Consider the following 14971-nt stretch of genomic DNA (forward strand, 5'->3'; position numbering starts at 1 on the left):
GTACGTATCTATTATCGTATATGTATGTACACAAAATGCCAACAAATCTCCTCTCATATACCAATGCAATGCTACACTTCATTAAAATAAAACTTTCTGTGTTTTTTTCACAGGTTTCCATATTTTAAAGATCACACTCGATTTCAGAAATGGATCAAGTTTTGTGTGGAGTTTCTAGAGAAAAAGTAACTATTGCACTCACATAATTTTTAAAATCAAACACCTATATTTTTCAAAGTCTCCTGAACCATGAACATTGAACATTGAAATTGAATAGAAAATGAAACTATTCAGGGGCATATAGTGTTCTAAAAATCGATTCATGAGTTCATGACTAAAGTGGCTTATTTTTCACAAAATTCTTGAGGAGTATAAAAAACTGATTTTCTTTCTAAAACAAGAAATTATAATTTCAAAAAGTTTAAAGTCAGACATAATACAGAAGATTTTGGTAACTGTTTTCAAAAAGTTTACCTGTGTTGAAATTTTAGATACACTGCCGGGCTACCAACCCATAAAACATATCAACATTATAAACAAGATCGTTCTATTTTATTTCATTATTCTAGTCTATATACTCATTAGCTCACGTTTTAATAATGCTAACAAATTGTATTCAAATATTTCCCAACAAAAACCTTGAAAATAAATTCAATCGAATGGTTATCTAATTGACGTGTTGTAACCGAATGATTGACAAGTTACCCTCGTGAACGACCGTTTCCTTTAGAAGAAGAAATTGTGAAAAAGAAACGCGATATTTTCCTCTAATAAAATCACGAACACATTTTGATTAGCCGAGTACATATTTGGAATGATCGCACGATGTATGGTGATCAAGAAATTCCGGACATTTGTTTATCATTTTTACCTATCTATTTTCTAAGTTCAGCTTTCGGTATTATGCCATTCAAGTACCAGTTTAGCAAAAACAAGAAAAATCCGCGAAACGATCCTCCGATGGATGTAAGCGTAATTAAATTAATCGTGGCAGTAATTTTGCTCGTAATTACCATAGTTCATGGCGTTTCGGCTCCTCTGTACGTATTACATACCAGCTTACCAGAAACTTATCGCGATGGTATATTTGCTTTCGAGTCGTTTATCGATGGAAATATAACTACCGAAGACATCGACCGAGAAACCAAACAGTCGTTGATTATGAAAATCCTGAATCCTTTACTGGTTACTTTGATGAGCGCGAGTGCTCGTATCGTGGCCATTTTTTCATTACGAACCGGTTTAAGACAGTTTTTTTCCGACGTAAAAGAAGCTGATAAATTTCTCAGGCATATTAAAAATTACGAAATCATGGTGAACACGAGAAGACACCTGAATTATAGTATAGGTCTATCTGTTTCATTCGTACTGCTTAGTTTTCCCATCAATTGTTTTTATTTGATCAATGTCTCAGCCACCAATAATCAATTTGGTGTGGTATGGTGTGCTATCTTGGTTTGGTCCAATTTGACAGGATTTTGTAGCGATATTTTGTTCGTATTTTGCGCGTATCTTATTCGACTGAGGTTCAGAGTGATCAACGAAACACTGAGTAATTTAATTGAGGAGGAAAATTATGCGACGACGTTTCAGTTTTCGACCAATTTCAAACGTGATTTTTCGTAAGTACGTTTTTTGAAACTTGAAAGTTGGGTTTATTATGAGATAATGGGATGGAATGTGTACAATCGTTATTGTGGTGTCAAAAAATACACAAAAGGTGATTTTTTTCATAGAAAAAATAGGAATCATTTAAAGTAATCGTAAAATTTTACTGTGTTGTCCACTTTGTGTAGGAATTTTTTTTTAAATTTTTTGAAAATAATTTTTCATGATTTCAATTTAAAATTCTGAAATTTAGTTTCTTATGCTAGGTATTTATTTTTTCAAAATTAGAATTTATTTCTCAAATGTTTCTAATTTTTTTCATTTATTTTTTTACAGCAAAAGAAGAGCTTGGTGTATTCCAGAAAATGCCCTTGCGAATTATAGCATCTTTAAGTATAAGAATAATCTCCAAAAAGATATAGTATTCGGAAATGATCTTGCTGATACCATCGAAGTCTACAGATACTGCCATCGTTTACTCTGTGAACTCGTCAGATATCTGAATAAAATGTACAAGTTGCATTTACTCATGACTTTGGCTGCGTGTTTTCTGAAAAGCTTATTCAATATTTATTTCGCCATGTTCGGATATGTAATTGGTACTGCGATGAAGCACGGTTCCAAAATATTTTCGGAGCTTTTTTCTACAGTCTGGTGGAATGTTTACTACTTAGTAAGATTCTTAATCGTGACTGGGATGGCTCATATTACCGCAGAACAGGTAATTTTATCTAATTTTTTGATACCTCAATTGGTGGATTGATTTTCAGATTTTTGAAACTATCGAAATAGCATTTTTTTAAAAACTCTAAAACAGAAGCATACTGGCTTATGATGTTACCTGGGGATCGCCAGGGGCCCGAGACACCTAGGGCCCCCCCGAAGCCCCATGTAGCGACCCTGTCCGCACCTAAAGGTTTTCGTTATAATTGACCTGAAACACCTTGAATTTTTACTAGTTCAAGGTGATAGCAACCCCGACGACTGTGCATTCCTTAGCTGAAAAATCGTTTATTTCTCATTAAGTGTAACATATTATTTTTTCCTGTGAAAACAAAACCTAGCCGATTTCCAATTAAATCAGAGTGATAGTTAGTAAACATTTTCCTTTCATAAACTTCCACATTTTTTTTAAAAAAAAGCCATATTCATTTCAGTTTGTAATTTTTCATCTTACGCTTCCATTCGCGTGCATCAAAATGAAACCCAAAATCGATGTAAAAATCCCTATGTACACGACACCAGTTGTAATCTTTTCTAAAATATTCGCGGTTATGCCTTTAAATAATGTTCTGCGAGTCAATTACTTTTTCATGTTTTACACCGGGTTCGCTCTTTTTCTTTGTCTGACTCATTTGTATTTTCTGCCCACTATCATGATGGATATCGAACGCAAGTTGACTCACGTCAAACGAGACATCTCTTATAATTATTTTCTGAAGATGCTCTTTCCAACTGTGGTCTTTGTAACAAGCTGTGTCTCCAAGTTCACCTGTTTATTTCTAGTCAAACCAAATCTGACCCAGTACGCCGAATTACTCAGTCACGTCGATGCGAATTTACACATCAAAAGAGAAGATATCATACGCCATGCCTGGTTTTCTTTCAAAGTAACTTGTGCAGTTTGCTCGCTAACTTTCCCAATAAATATCGTCAGACTCAGGATGTTCTACATGGTGTCCAGCGGATGGGCTTATGTCCTTCTGTTCGCCAATATGTATTGCCAAAACATCTCTAATTGTTGGGTCGAGGCGCAGTTTACCACGTGTACTTATTCTTTGCTAATCAGAGCTCGAAAAGTTAACAGAAGTTTGACAATATTGTTACAAAAACAAGATTTGTTCTCCAGGGTCAAGTATAAGAGACTTCTTGGAATGGCTAACATGATCAAAGACGATAAACCCATCAATATGATCCTAGATGATTTGAATTTTGCTACTAAGTCTCACCACGTGGAAAACTGCGTTAATCCGGAGACGTCTTTGTTCAATTTTGGATTCGCCGAAATGCTCCATAATGTGACCATCTTGAGACATACTCATAAGAACATTATGGATGCGGCGATTTATCTGCAGAAAGCTTATGGGCTCACATTGTTAGCTTCTTTGATTTGTTGCAGTTTAATGTTTTTGTTTGATGTTTATTTTGAAATTTACGGATTTATCGGAGGCAATGCTGCTAAACCTAGTTTGGCTACGTACTTGTGGTGTCTACAATATTCGGTTAGGTTTATCATGATAGTTGAAACATCTCAGAAAATGTATGATGAGGTATGAGACTGATTATGTTGGAGGATTTGCAAGGTACTCAGATTATTTTGTTTTGTTTTCAGGGGATCAAAACGCGGTACTTGATTTCAGCCTTGAATAATCGGTTTTTGGACGCCAATACTAAAGAGGAAGTGAGTGTGGAAGATCTTCATAATTTCAATGGGAATTTCTAACTACAAGCTTTTGTGAAATTATTTTTTGTAAGTGGATACCTGATTGATTCGTTTTGTTATTTCTGATTTTTACTAGTTGGCTTTGTTCATGAATCATATCGCGAATACCAAGATTGAATTCACAGCTTGCGATTTTTTCACATTGAATACTCATTTAATAACATCGGTAAGTAGAAATTTTTAGGGAAAAAATGCAAAAAAAAATAATTATCAGAATGTTGAAGTAAGAGTTAGGTAATCGATATTGATCTCTTATTTTTCAGGCTATTGCTGCTGGAACCACTTACTTGGTCATTCTAGTCCAGTTCCATTCTGATAAAGATGTCTAATCCTATAATCCTGAGGTGAGTAAATTATAACCAACTCCAAAATTATAATTTATTAGACTTGACAATTTGGAAAAAAAAATACATTTGAATACAAAACAAATAAATTAATTGGTTGAAAGACAAGAAATATTCTAATTCTGGTAATCCGCATATTGAATACCAGGTCTATACATTGGACTTCTATCATAAGTTAAAGCTGGTATCAAATCTTTTAAATGAAGTAGATTACTTAAAGAACTGCCCAAAGATCTATGCCTAGTTGGCCTTCTTGGTGGATCATTCTCTTGTGAAAACTGCCATATTGGTTTACCATAATATGTCTCGTCCTTACTATACTTCTTGTACACATCTATGAATTCGTTCAAAATCTTTGGATGCACGTAGTGAAACTGATCCTCGATTAATCGACGTTGAGGATCATCTTTAGGGTAAGGGGATTCAAAGTTATCAAATCGAGCATCTTTACTCTCATCTAGGAGTCTATCAGGGTCTCTTGCCAAATACACCAACATCAATTCCAAAAGTTCTATGTATTCGTTGATCTGTGTGATGGCTTGAACGCTGTCTCGGCTGTCACCTACCATAGGATTCACTTTAGATAGGTATAATCTAGTGTACTCGTTGCTGCGACGTTGTTTTAAAGCTGTCAGAAGGTCTGCGACTGATTTGCGTAGTTCAGTTTTCTCTAATGGAGTCAGTTTTGATTTTTGGATCAATTCTTGCAGAGATTTTATATCAGAGAAAAGATTCAGTAGAGAATCTGGCGCATCAGGAACTGACTTGGGACTGAAAAAGGTCGGTGGTTGGTTTGTTGATTGTGCTTGATCATTGGGATTTACCACATTCAGAAGTCGGAGGATTTCCATGATTTCTTCCGTTTTATTGGGAATTATAATGATATTATTGCATCCCTGTAGAGTGCAGTTTACATTAGAGCAAGGTGAGTGACTCAGAGTGTTGTCTGTTTTGTTGTCAGAGGTGAAGGTAGTCGATGGCTGTGTGGTAGGATCAAAATGTGATTGAGATTGCACTCTCTTAGTTATATTATTCAAGTTATTGACGATTTCTTGATATACGGTTGTACTAGCTGATGGTGATGAAGTATCTGGTAATTTTGGAGCAGTAGGGATCGGAGTTTGAAGAATGGCATCTTTGTTTTCAAAGACACTTGGTTCCTCATTTAGATCAATTTCAGTTCTCAGGAAGGGAGTGGGTTGGTTGCGTTGGTCAGATATTGTAGAACTTGAAAATGATGGTGTTTCATTTGCTGGTGGCAGGTTTGATGAATTATAAGACTGGGGTAGTAGTTGTCGTGGAAGAGATGGATGAGGTGAGCTGTCAAAGTCTCCTGTAGGTTCTTTTTTGTTTTCTGTTTTGATTGGATCTGTAGGACGAGCCAAATTAGTAAATGGATTGAATTCATCTATAGTACTTGGTTCGTTATTTTCAGGTTCATCCCCATCTTCGTCATTTTCACGTGATGCAGAATCTGGTGTCACTAAGTTGATAGTGATATTGTAGTTCCTATTTATTGTCGAATTTATATTGTAGTTAACCGGAGATGGTGGTTTTTGAGTTGGAGGAGCTGCAGTTGAAGTTCGTTGTCTCTTTGGTACTGTTGCATTACGAGAAGGTTGCATTGGTCTCATTCTCGGAGGCACAGTTGTTGGAGCTGTAGTCGGAGATGGGATTACTAAACGATGTGGAGTAATCCGAGGTTGAGAAGTTGGGTTTATAGAAGGAGGGCGAATTATAGCAGGGGGTTTTGGAGTTGTAATTTTATTCTGTTTTTCATAAAATTTTTCCAACTTTTTTACATATTTCCAGTTTTCATTTGGGTTCACTGGTGGCAAAGGAAATGGAATTTTTTCCACAATTTCCTTATCATCTTGCAAAGTCATATTTTCATCATAATTTTTCAGAGTTGTATACGTGTTGGAGCTTGTTGAATATGGCTTGGTTGTGTGTAAATTGTGTAAACTATTATGGGCTTCAATGTCTTGCTGAGATGCTGAACGACCTGGTACATCTTGATTGTGACTGTGGTGAGAATGTGTAGATGTACCATCAGTGATATGTGTCTTTGTGTTTTGTTGTTTGTGTAACAAATCTGAATCAGACCCACTTGATGGAAACAGATTATTTTTTTGTAGTTCATGAACAGCATTATAGTATTTCTCTCGTAAATGTTTTATTTCTTCAATTTTCATTTTCTCTAAACGTTGCATTTCTTTTAAAACAGTCCAAGTGTTGTTTTGGTGTAGCGTTTTGGCTTGATCAATCAATAAATGAAATGGTGGTGGAGTCAAATGAGACTGAGCCGAGTTCTTTTCAGGATGACGGAATTGTTCAGAAATTGAATGGATTTGGTTTTGGGATTTTTCTGGCAGGGTGATTTTGTTTAAGGGCATTTCAGTTGGATGAGATGGTTGCAAGGTGTGGCTACTTCCAAAATGTGGCGTGTCTGGATGATGGTTATGATGATGTGGAAGTGGTGAAAAAATTGAATGACTATCTGTGTGTGTTTCCATAGGTAGAGTGTGTCCTTTTAATATCTCTTCATGTGGGTGAGAAGGCTGTGGAGTGGAAATTTCATTTGAATGTTTTGTATGTGACGAGTGTGAATGAACTAAATAAGAATTTGGGATATTTTCATCATGAAATGTTTGAGACGAAGTTATTTCTTTGGGAAATGTTTCATGTGCATGAGATGGCTGATGAGCGGCATTTTTTTCAAAATCTGTCAATTCTGGATGATGGTGATGATGAGAAGACTGTTGAGTGGAAATCTGGTATGGTGCTTCAGATGATTTTCTTTTGAGCTGAGGATTAGATTGGATAGTAGAAAGTTCATCTTGATGTTGTGATTCTATGTGTCTATGATCTGGATGTGGGATTACATGATTTTTTATGTGAGGTTCAGGTGATAAGGCCACTCCATCAGCAGATTTCTCAATTGAGTGAGGTGGCTGATGTGTAGAAAATTTGTCCTGATATGAAGATTTTATGTGAAGAGGAACTTTCTCAGTTGGATGAGATGGGTGAGCAGCATGAAGCCCATCAGCATGTAGAGATTCTGGGTGAAGATGGTGTTTGGGTGGAATCATGTGGTTTTCATTCATAGACTTTTCAATTGAGTGAGGAGGTTGAAGAGAAGAAAGTTTATCCTGATGTAAAGATTCTATATGAGGATGAACTTTGTTAGTAGGATGAGATGGCTGAGCAGCATGAAGCCTACCATTGTGTAAAGGTTCTTGATGAAGATGATGGCCTGGCTGTGGAATCATGTGATTTTCTATTCCATTTGTAGACTTCTCAATTGAGTGAGCTGGTTGTAGAGTGGGGAGCTTATCCTTATGTAGAGATTCTATCTGAGAATGAACTGTGTGTGGAACGATGTGATTTTCTGAATGATGTTTAGCTGGTGAGTTGGCTCTACTCATAGATCTCTCAGTTGAGTGGGATGGCTGAAGAGCAGGATGCTTATCCTGATGTAGAGGTTCTATGTCAGGATGTACCACGTGTTGGATCATATGATTTTCTGTGTAAGGCTTAGTTGGTAAGGTAACTCCATTTATAGGTTTTCCTGTTTGGTGGGATGGTTTAGCAATGGGAAGCTTATCATTATGTACAGATTCTTGATGATAATGACCTGCTTGTGGAACCTTGTAATTTTTTACTCCATTTGTAGATTTCTCAGTTGAGTGAAGTGGCTGAAGAGTAGAAGGTTTATCCTGGTGTACAGATTCTTTGTGAGGATGAACTGAGTATGAAATTGAATGATTTTCTGTGAAAGTTGTTGATGGTAAAAAGTCTTCACTCATTAATTTCTCAATCGAGTGAGATGGTGGAAAAGTGGAAAGCTTATCCATATGCAATGAATCAATATGGTTATGAACTCCATTTGAAACGATATGACTTTCTTTATGGAGTTTTGATGATGAGGTGATGCCATTCATGAGTTTCTCATTTGAGTGAAATGGTTCAAGAGTAGAAAATTTTTCTTTGTGGGGTAGTTCTGGATGAGGAAGTACAGGTATATGGTTCTTTGTGTGAGGTTCTGATGGTATGATGACTCCACTTAAGGACTTTTCAATCGAATGAAAAGGTTGAATGGTAGAAGTTTTATCCAAATAGTGAGGTAGCAGATGCTGATGGCCTAAATGTGAAGTCAGGGTGCTTTCAGCATTGAGTTTATGAGATGTTGATTTCATTGTGGATTCATCCAAATGGTGGAATGTTTGTACTGGAAGTGTGGATGTTTGACTGGAATGAGATGGATTATAGGAATGGTGGTGATATGATGAAGGGATATTGCCATCTGATTGTGATTCATGTGATGAAACTGGTTTTGAAGAGATGCTATCACGCAAATGAAGAGGTTGAAGAGTAGACATTTTACCCAAAGTTTGTTTTTGTAATGTAATATTTCTTCTTATTTCTTCAAGTTTATCATGGAGTTGATGTTTGAATTTTTCTAAAAGTGGCGAAATTAATGGTTTAGGGATCGTTGCAGGATGCTTAACTTGATGATTTTCAGTAGAAATTGATTGCTGCGATTTACCAACCAATTGTGAAGGAACTTCATCTTCATCACTGGACTGTGACATTGAATTTCTATTCAATTGATGGCTCTCTGTTGGGATTGAATCTTTGTAGTCAATTTCATGTTCAAAAGGTGTTGGTTGATCTGTTGTGATTTTTGAGAAATTATTATTCAAATGGACAATATTTTTTTCGGAAGATTTTTTGTGTTGGAGAACTGGTATTTTTTTCAAATTTGGCCATTCAGGCGCGTGTTCTTTGTTGGGAGGCGGATGAGATGGAGTAATTTCATCAAAATATGAATCTTCTGAGGAGATAACATCTTCTTGAGATCGAATGATTGATTGACCTGTGGATGTATCACTCGAATGAGATGTTGTTTTTAAAAGTGTTTCATGTTGATGCGAAGTAGTAGGGGTTGTTTTTGAATAAGATGGCTCTAATGTTGATGTTGATTTTGTTAGTATTTCAGTTGAAGGTTGGAATGATTGAGGATTGATACTTGTATCTGAATGTAATTCATGTTGATGAAAATGGAGAGATTTTGTAACTTCTTTCAAATAAGATGATTCTGATGCAGAGTCAAACATTTCAGAGCGATCCATGGCATTATCAGAAATTTGAAGACGGGTACTTGCGCTTAAATGTTTAATCAAAGGCGTTTCCTTCAAAAACTCATTATATAGAGGGGTGGTTACTTTATTCAAATCAACTGTAGAAGTCTGAGGGAGCATTTTAGGCTCATTTTCCTTCGAAAGCAAAATCTGACTAGATGTAGGTCCATTTGAAACGTCATGTTGATGAACCAGTTGAGAACTAGAAATTTGACTGGATTCCCTCATTTTTGAAGTGATATCAGGTAAATGCTCAGACTTCTTAAGAGGAAGTACTAGAGTTGTTGAGTGTGGAGCTGTAATTTTTTGGTGCTTCGCCATTGAATTTGTAACAGTTGTGTTGTCCTTTGTCGATTGGTTTTCATTTTCTGTCACATCTATTCCCTCACTTTCTTTAGGCAAAATTTCAGTATTTTTTGTTGTTTGAGATTTTACTCCCAAAGTTGTCCTTTTTTCTGAATAAGCTGGTTCTCCGAATGTCTGAACGTACTCGAGATTTTTCATCGTTGATGATGAAATTTCAGCAGCTTTGTCATCTGGCGTGAGAAGTTTTGTAGAATCTTTTGTAGCTGGTGACTTCTTCTTATTGGATGTGGGCTTGGTGTGAGTATTACGTTTGCTATTTGTTGAAGGTTGAGCTGAGGTAGTTGTTTTGGGGAAGTCGTGTTTTAATTCAGTTGATGAAATTGATGCAGTCTTCTCAGTAACATCCTGAACTCGTTGCTGTTCATTTTCTGAATTTAGGCTATCTCTTCCATTTTTGTCTCTTATTTTGATGCTTTGTGATCTGGTAGAAAAAGATGAATCTTCGTGATCTTGATTTTGTGAAGAATCTGTATCTAAAAGATGTATCTTTGAATGCTGATTGGGATCCGGAAATTGATGTTTTGAAACAGGACTTTCTGAAGATGAAGACTGAGTTGTATGATGACCGAGCGTCTCAATTTGGTTTGATGGGGGACGTGTCTTTGAGGACATGGTTGTGTTTTTTTCATGCCGCCGCTTTTGAGATTCTTTCGATGCTGTTTTTGGATGTTTGATTTTATTCAACAATTTTGGAGTTGGTGAAGTGACATTTTTGGGAAATAGATTCACGCCATACTTTGATCCCGAATTGACTTCACTTCTCGCATCAGTTTTTTTATTTTGATTTGTTGTTTTAAAATGTAAATTATTTTTGGAGTTTTTACCGGCGAGGATTTCCTTTTCGGTTGTCCCTTTCGTTTTTTTAATATTTTTTATTGTAGGTGTACTGACTCTGGTTTGATTTTTCGCTGAATTTGCCATCATCACGATTACCAATAATTTTTTTCTTATCTGTGTCAAATCGTCGATTTTAGCCTGTAGTTGTTTTCTAGTCTCTTCATGCATTCTTCGAATAATTTCTGAGTTTGCCGCTGATGCTTGAGTCACAACATCTTTCTCATTTTTTGATCTTTGATTTGGGGTTGTAACATGATCAAAATTGTTGAAAAATGTGTGGGATTTCACAGGTTCATATTCGATATCTTCTTCTGAAGTGACATCGCTGGATGAACTTTTTTCTTTAGAGTCAAAATTGTTGTTATCCTGAGAATTTTTCAGAACACCCCCTTGCATTGTGTATTTAATTTGCTGTAATAATGATTTCAGTGGTCCTTTCTTGGTATTTCTCGCACTTTCAGAACTTTTCGTTGTATGTTTAGAATCTTTAGGGAAAGTACTACTTTGTAAAAAATCGCCAACGCTACGTTGCTCCCCCTTTAGCATTTTTGATTTATATTCAACTAGATCACTGGAATATTCATTTTTTTCAGTACTTGTGTTAGGTAAAGGGACCGTGAACTGTTTCGGATTACTAGGCAAAGTTCTATAGGTTCTCGAATAAGTTTCCATATTCATAGCATCGGTCATAGCATGAGCCAAATCACTTCTTAAGACATCATCGCTATTTACATCCTGATCAAGATTATGCTGGAGAATTGAATCTTTATGGGTCGTTTGCAGAATATTGGTGTTTTTGAGATTTTTTTGCCTGAAATGACTCCTACCTGATTTTTGATTATCAGACGACTCTTTTTGTCTGGAACGTCTTTGGAATTCTTTTAAAATTCTATTTTGCTTTTCCATTTCAGTGCAGCGTTTCATTCGTGAATGGTATTCTTCCCGGTTTTCGTTAACTTCGGTCGAGTCGACGGTCATGTTGAGGATTTTCTCAACTTCCTGGAACGATTCGGAGTTGAAAAATGCCCTGAGATTGGTGCAATTTGAATTTAAATTTTGGTTCATTATTTCTTCAGCGATTTCCGATGTTGTGAGCAAAGAAGGTATCTCCAAAGGGTACCTGAAAAATCGTAAATTTTTATACTTCGTGTTGGGCAATGGAAAAAAGTAACTTTAGGCTGGGAGGATATTACACTTACTCGAGGTCATTTTCAGCTCGGATTTGACTATTCAGGTGCGAAATGAAGGAAAATATCGGAATTATTACGAGTTGGATTTTGTTTGAAGTCAGCATCGTGCGTTTTATGCCTAAAACACGTTCATCTGAAAGTGGAATTTATGATTTATTTCCTACTAATATTTTCGTTTAAATATTTTGTACATTATTTTAAAATTTTGATGAAATTACGAAAATTTTCAAAACTAGTTAGCTTTGAAACCTTTTATGAAGAAAGTTTGAGAATTATGTTAAGAGCTGGATGCTTAATTGTAGTAAACTTACTCTTTAAATGACTCGTGAATTTTTTTTTGTTTGTGTTTAGTTACATGAATGAAAAATTGAAAAACCATAAAGCGTTTGAAAAATTCATTTTGATTGATCATACGAAAATTACCAGCAGTAATAATATGTAAATTGAACGTAATTTTGGTAACGGTGTCGTAAAATGAGCTTCCAAGTTTTTTTTCAGGGGGTCTCAAATTTTTTGATTTTTTTTAATACCTAACGATAGATATACCATGGATATACCTATTTTGGAAAACATGGTAAAGTTTTTTTAACCTGACTATTCGATTTAAAAAATATGTGAAAATTTGACGAAGAATCAGAAAATACGATTAGGATTTGAAACTCTTTTTTCACTTTTGCCTCTGTTTTCATAGGTATTTTTAAGTTGATTTTCATAGTTTCAAAATCTTATTGAATTAATTGAAAAAATATTTATATGTTTAAAATGGCCATTAATATCAATATTTTTTAGGTTAAAAAAATCGTTACCACAATTTTTTACCTCAAAGCCTCGTTTTGGCTTTTTTTCATTTAATTGAAAGCTTTGAGGTTTATTTTGGCTCAAAAATCACGGAAATTACCAAATATACGTCAGTCTATTCCATGAAGCATTTTTTCATGTATTTTTTTTTCAATTACTCGTTAAAAATGTTTCAAAAAATAAAAGAATTTTAGTTGTAGAAATTTGAAAAATGTTTAAATTCTGAGAATTGGGTATACCAGAAATATTACAAGTCCTGATTTTGGGAGACACTAATGAAAGTGATTTTAATTGTTGTTGAAATAATTTTTTCCTGGAATCGACCTGTTTGTTTTGATTGAGAAAATTTTAATTAAAATAATGCTGAATTAGAGAAATTAAGTGACTCGTACTTCGAGTGGAAAAATCGAAAGTTACTTAGGGAAATTTTCACTTTCTTATATCTTTAATACTTGAATTTTATTCGAAAATGAAAATGTCGCACTGTGTAGCTACTAGCTACCTAGATAAATTATTCGGGCGTATGAAGAACCTGACGTCAAAAGCTCCTGCGAGTATTTCAACTTCTAAGCTTTGAATAATTCAAAAATGATCTTACCTGTGTGTAGAATTCGAACCAGCAATTCACGTATTTCATTATCATTAGTAATAAATTAACTGAAGCCATATCATCGATCGTTTGTTTATTATTTACAATGGAAAATTCACCTTCATCGGCGTAGTATTTTCTAGGCACGATTTTACATGCTTCTAAACATGATACATTTTTATAAACAAAATTCCTCGATAGGTGAAAGTATTTATTAATTTCGCGAATGATACGAGTAATTGTTTATTGGAATAAATATGTCTTGGTCAAATTGTGTTAAATGAAAGCAGCGTTCTTCGTTTTAATTTCTATATAGAGAGGTATGTAGATTTCCAAACAATGGGATAGTAATTCGAGGGCACGAAGGGTTTTCTTCAATGACCCTCGTAGGGTTTGAGTTTTCGAAAATTTAATTGTGAAATGTAAAATGAAACAATAATGCGATTTGGAAGAAAACATACTCGTATTTCCAAACTTTTTTATGTTGATTTTAGACCCCTTTTTCCCAAATTTGGGGCCCTTAAAATCAAAATTTGCCTTTCGCTATATTTTTCGCATCAAGTACTCGTCGAGGGCTTTCTATTCAAAAAAAATTAGCTTCCTAGGTATAATTAGGGCTGAATGAGAGCTTGCTGAACTTTTTTTGCTTGTAGCTTAGATGATAATTATTTAAATTATTCACGGATCTGAAAGTTAGTATGACCTTAAATTTTTAAATTATTAGGCCTGTTGATAGCGATTGGAATTCAAAACTCAAGTTTGGAAACATTTTAATGCCTTTTTGAAGTATTTATTACTGGAAAGGCACTCGTTGCTTAAAAAATGTCGCGTGTTGTTTTATAAACATAAAGAATACTACTTTGAGGCAATTTAAATGATGAGAGAATGGTTTAAGAGACGTGCGATGAAAAAATTCTATTTTTTTTATAAAAAACAAATTTTTGCCGTAATTTGTTTTTCTGAAGTTTCAATTCATCTTCATTGTTCTGTGAGTAAAGCCGATGCTCAGTTAGATTGTCGTGTGTGTTATTCCTATCGCGAATATGAATCGAAAACTGATCCATTGTGCCGCTACTACAGTACACAAAACTGGGGTGAAAATTTTTGAGGAGGACACTCCATATTACGAAATATGGCAGATGGTAATTCACTTGACAATGATATCGTCAATAATCCTTTCGTTATTCATGCACATTGTCTCAAATCGCAACGATTTTTCAAAAGTTATGGAGACATTTCCACACTTTGCTCTGGTCTCGATTCTATTAGGCGGCACTATCATCACGTTTTACCACAGAAGATCCATCAGCAAAATGTTGCATCAAATGGATAAAGCTTACTAGTATCCGGATGACGTTTTACTCGAAGTTGAGTCCAAAAAATGGTACTATAAAGAGGAAAATATCATCAGATTGATTCGAGTATCGAAATATGCCGCTATTACTTCTGTATTGGTTTTTTCCGGACAGTTTTTTTGTAAACTGTACATCGATGGTACAATTGATACATTTATGTATCCATGCTGGACACCTTGGACTTTGGATAGCACTGGATGGCAAGTGGTCACCCTTGGTTTGCAAACTTTGCAGGGATTCAGTATGGTGTCTATCTGGCACATTATTGCTGTTTACTCGATTGTTTCCATCGTCGAT

At 35.1% G+C, this 14971-nt stretch overlaps 2 protein-coding genes across 3 annotated transcripts in view; one reads left to right on the forward strand and one right to left on the reverse strand.

Moving 5' to 3' along the window:
• Window positions 1-866: 866 nt before the first annotated feature.
• The window catches only part of LOC135846396 (putative gustatory receptor 28b), a 29381-nt gene continuing 15276 nt past the window's right edge, over window positions 867-14971 (forward strand). The window contains exons 1-5 of one of the 2 annotated variants that reach the window (XM_065365471.1): window positions 867-1622; window positions 1945-2329; window positions 3941-4009; window positions 4128-4217; window positions 4315-4395. In XM_065365471.1, coding sequence (XP_065221543.1) covers window positions 904-1622; window positions 1945-2329; window positions 3941-4009; window positions 4128-4217; window positions 4315-4380 — 1329 coding nt within the window. In that variant the 5' untranslated portion in view covers window positions 867-903 and the 3' untranslated portion in view covers window positions 4381-4395. The remainder of the gene's footprint in view (window positions 1623-1944; window positions 2330-3940; window positions 4010-4127; window positions 4218-4314; window positions 4396-14971) is intronic. The other variant, XR_010558959.1, reaches the window with a different exon arrangement.
• LOC135846379 (mucin-2-like) lies at window positions 4416-13439 on the reverse strand. Its single transcript, XM_065365444.1, has 3 exons — window positions 13329-13439; window positions 11942-12065; window positions 4416-11862 (listed from the first exon to the last, which is right to left on the reverse strand). The coding sequence occupies exons 2-3, from the start codon at window positions 12034-12036 to the stop codon at window positions 4512-4514; spliced, it is 7446 nt and encodes a 2481-aa protein (XP_065221516.1). The 5' UTR covers window positions 12037-12065; window positions 13329-13439; the 3' UTR covers window positions 4416-4511.

This window comes from Planococcus citri, chromosome 5, assembly GCF_950023065.1.
Source record: "Planococcus citri chromosome 5, ihPlaCitr1.1, whole genome shotgun sequence".
Classification (NCBI taxonomy): domain Eukaryota; kingdom Metazoa; phylum Arthropoda; class Insecta; order Hemiptera; family Pseudococcidae; genus Planococcus; species Planococcus citri.

What these genes read in the sequence shown, in the direction of transcription:
- LOC135846379 (XM_065365444.1), bottom strand. Translation starts at nt 12,036, where the DNA reads ATGCTGACTTCAAACAAAATCCAACTCGTAATAATTCCGATATTTTCC. An exon ending in CGAGCTGAAAATGACCTCGA is followed by an intron (nt 11,863 to 11,941) that starts GTAAGTGTAATA and finishes ACGATTTTTCAG; the next exon opens with GTACCCTTTGGAGATACCTT.